General features: G+C 66.3%; 2 protein-coding genes across 2 annotated transcripts in view; one reads left to right on the top strand and one right to left on the bottom strand.

Annotated features, from left to right (window-relative positions):
* Window positions 1-1855, top strand: part of SCNN1D (sodium channel, non voltage gated 1 delta subunit) — a 4568-nt gene extending 2713 nt beyond the window's left edge. The window contains exons 8-13 of the mRNA XM_012001976.1: window positions 427-544; window positions 632-710; window positions 791-848; window positions 1054-1112; window positions 1224-1299; window positions 1411-1855. Of these exons, the coding sequence (XP_011857366.1) occupies window positions 427-544; window positions 632-710; window positions 791-848; window positions 1054-1112; window positions 1224-1299; window positions 1411-1767 (747 nt within the window). The 3' untranslated portion in view covers window positions 1768-1855. The remainder of the gene's footprint in view (window positions 1-426; window positions 545-631; window positions 711-790; window positions 849-1053; window positions 1113-1223; window positions 1300-1410) is intronic.
* A 542-nt stretch (window positions 1856-2397) lies between these two features.
* Window positions 2398-3675, bottom strand: part of ACAP3 (ArfGAP with coiled-coil, ankyrin repeat and PH domains 3) — a 13121-nt gene continuing 11843 nt past the window's right edge. Inside the window, exon 22 of the mRNA XM_012002001.1 lies at window positions 2398-2402. Coding sequence (XP_011857391.1) covers window positions 2398-2402 — 5 coding nt within the window. The remainder of the gene's footprint in view (window positions 2403-3675) is intronic.

The raw sequence follows: 3675 nt of genomic DNA on the forward strand, positions 1-3675 counted from the left end.
GGGGGGAATGGGGGAGGGGTCTGGGAGGGTACCGGAGGGCCTGGGAAAGGGGCAGTCCCCATAGAGGCCCCCACTCCGTCCCCTGTGTACCTACTCCATCCCCCATGTCCCCGCTCTGTCCCTCTGTCCCTCGTGTCCCAGCTCCGTCCCGCATATACCCACGCGGTCCCCCATCCCCCATGTCCCCACTCCATTCCCCGTGTCCCAGCTCTGTCCCCCATGTCCCCACTCCATCCCGTGTCCCCACTCTGTCCCCCGTGTCTCCATCCCCCATGTCCCCACTCCAACTCCCATCCCCCATGTCCCCGCTCTGTTCCCTGTGTCCCAGCTCCGTCCCCCGTGTCCCCGCTCCGTCCCCCGTGTCCCCACTCCGTCCGTGTCCCTGCTCTGTCCCCCATGTCCCCATTCCATCCCCCGTGTCCCCAGGCCTGCCTGGTGTCTTGCTTCCAGCAGCTGATGGTGGAGACCTGCTCCTGTGGCTACTACCTCTACCCGCTGCCAACGGGGGCTGAGCACTGCAGCTCTGCCCGGCACCCTGCCTGGGGTGAGTCCTGCCCACTGCCTCCCACTCTGCCAGCCATGAGCCGGGGGTCATGGCAAGCCTCACACATGCCCCTGACCCCTCCCCCAGGACACTGCTTCTACCGCCTCTACCAGGACCTGGAGACCCATCGGCTCCCCTGTACCTCCCGCTGCCCCAGGCCCTGCAGGTGAGACGGGGTGTTGGGGTCAGGGCCAGGGGTCATTGCCCGGAGCGGCTGGCAGGTGACGCCCCGGCTGTCTCTTCCAGGGAGTCTGCATTCAAGCTCTCCTCTGGGACCTCCAGGTGGCCTTCCGCCAAGTCGGCTGTGAGTCCCCAAAGGGGTGGGGTGGGGGTGTGGACAGCCAGGCAGACCCCACAGGACCCACGGAGCCCACCCAAGACAAGGGCAGGGCCGGGGCTGACCCAGCCTGTGCCCTGTGGTCTCTGTCCCCACACCCACCCATGGTACCCGGGATGGCTGGGGGCATGGGGGAGCCGTGGCCACAGCAAACCTTCCCGGCTCCCAGCAGGGCTGGACTCTGGCTGCGCTTGGTGAGCAGGGGCTGCCACGTCAGAGCCATAGACAGAGGTGAGTGCACCCTCACCCTCCAGAGGGGCATCCCAGCCCCTCTCCCCTTACAGCCCCCCTCCCCATCATGAAGGTCTGGGCCAGCACCCTCATGCCTCTATCCTGCTCCAGGAGCAACCTGGCCAAAATCAACATTGTCTACCAGGAGCTCAACTACCGCTCGGTGGAGGAGGCGCCCGTGTACTCGGTGAGCTTCGGCCCCCAGCCTGGGCTAGGGTGGGGGCGGGGCCAGTGGCTGGCCCCGCACAGAAGGGCCACGGGGCCCAGGCCCGCCCCTCATGCCCCACCCCACCCTCAGGTGCCGCAGCTGCTCTCAGCCATGGGCAGCCTCTGCAGCCTGTGGTTTGGGGCCTCCGTCCTCTCCCTCCTGGAGCTCCTGGAGCTGCTGCTTGACGCTTTGGCCCTCACCCTGTTGCTGGGCGGACGCCGGCTCCGCAGGGTGTGGTTGTCCTGGCCCAGAGCCAGCCCTGCCTCAGGGGCATCCAACATCAAGCCAGAGGCCAGTCACATGCCCACGCCTGCAGGTGCGACGTCAGACAACCTGGGGCCCAGCGGGCCCCATCTCCCACAGATGATGCTTCCAGGGGCCCTGGAGAGAGTCTCAGCTGAAGAGAGTTGGGCTGGGCCCCGGCCCCGTGAGACTCTGGACACCTGAACCAGACCTGCCAGGGCTGTGTGATCTCTCGGCCTGGTCCTTGGAGCTGTGGCAGCAGCAAGCTCCCCAGCGGCCCAGGGTGGGCCCGACCAGCGGCTGCAGGGCCTTCCCAGGTCATCCAGTGGCCGAGGAAGCAGCACGCGCGGCTGTGGGGAGGCAGGGCGCTGGGCACGTCAGCGCCTCTGGTCAACCACCCACCCTGCCTGGGGCGGGTCTGAAGGAGGCCCAGGGCGGAGGGGGCTTCCTGAGTGCACACGAGTGCAGCTGGAGGTGCTGACACGCGGTGATGTGCCCATGCTCCATGTCTGTCTCTGCACGTCCACACGTCTGATGCACCTATGTGCGTGTGTCAATCGTTGCTGCCTCAGGTGGGGGGGAGGCAGAAGGCAAGGCGGGGACCCCACGCCCACACGGGCTGCTCTGAAATAAAGCTGTGGACTCCACCTGGTGGCCAGTGTGTGCCCGTGCGCCCCTCCAGCCACCCGTCCCGGGTGAGCTGAAACCCTGACTGCACCTGGCGCCTCCCTGGGCACCAGGGCCCAGGACAGGACCAGCCCCAGCCTAGCCTTGCCGGTTCGCGTCCAATGACCCCTGGCCCTGACCCCAACACCCCTCTTCCCACCAGGGGACTCAGTCTAGGACAGAGAAGGATAGAGGGGTGAGACAATGGGGGCCAGGGGCATCAGGAGCCAGATTTTGTCAAAGAAGCCTCAGGCCCCCATCAGGCCTCATGCAGCCTGTTGGAGTCTGACTCAAGTGCTACCTGGCTCAGGAATGCCCTTTGGGGAGGGCAGGGGACGCAGACACTCCCCGGAGACAGAGCAGAGCGAGGCACGGGAGCCCAGGAGCAGGCAGTGGGCGCAAGCGGTTTATTCAAAGCGAGGGGTGGGGGTAAGACCCGGCAGCAGGGGCCTGGGGCAGGTCGTGGGGCCAAGCTCACACAGGGAGAGGAGCAAGAATCAATTCTGTTCTTCAGGGTCACAGGCAGCAGGCAAGAGTGTTGAGGGGCCGGGTCCAGCGCCCACTGTGCCCTCATGGAGCCTCCCGGGGGCAGCATTGCATAGTGACTGGCCTTAGCCTGACCTGGGGCCGAGCTGGGGAGGCCCCGCCTCTCTGCAGGGCGCCTTCGGGGAAGGGGTGCGTGAAGGCATTGGCAGGCCCTGCAACATGAACCGAGGGACCCCTGGACCCAAGGGTGAAGCTGGCCAGGGGCGAAGCTGGCCAGGGGCAGGGCTGGGGCTCAGGCGTCCTCAAGAGTCCACAGAGAAAAGACGCAAGACAAAGTCAGACGAGGCCTGTAGCAAACCCCCTCGGTCTGCTACAAAGAACGTGAGATGCGGGCTGCAAAGTGGCAAAGTGGCTTTATGCACAGGCTCTGGGCCGAGTACCGGGAGAAGGTGCCTCCAGAGGAGGCTGGGACGCGGCTGGGGCTGTCTGGCACGGGGACCTTCATGGCCAGCCACGTGGCCTTGGGACGCCCGCGTCCAGCCAGGGCTGAGGACCCAGGCCAGAGCCCCTCCCGCCCAGCACCCGCGACACCAGCCTGGATGCTGGGGTCACTAAGTGAGGTACTCGTTGGTTCCCTGGATGGGCCACCCTTTCTGCCCTGGGAGGGGATCTGGGGTGTGCAGGAGAGACCCAGCTAGGTCAGTGTTCTGGGCAGAAGTGGGGCACGAAGTGACACAGGCCCTGAGAACAGAGTGACACGGGCCTTGAGAGTGGCTTGTGACATGAGCAACCCAGGACCCTTAAAAGGGGTGACCTGAAGATAGAGGTTCCCCGGGTGGGGTGAGGGGCACCCGATGACGCAGCACCCCCCAGGGAAATGTGAGGCTTCAAGAGACTTAGTGTGGGGCCCTCGCTCTCCTCCTGGGCGAGCGGGGCCGGGGCGCCCCGGCACTGGGGCTG

The sequence above is a fragment of the Mandrillus leucophaeus genome, unplaced genomic scaffold (assembly GCF_000951045.1).
Source record: "Mandrillus leucophaeus isolate KB7577 unplaced genomic scaffold, Mleu.le_1.0 Scaffold672, whole genome shotgun sequence".
Lineage (NCBI taxonomy): Eukaryota > Metazoa > Chordata > Mammalia > Primates > Cercopithecidae > Mandrillus > Mandrillus leucophaeus.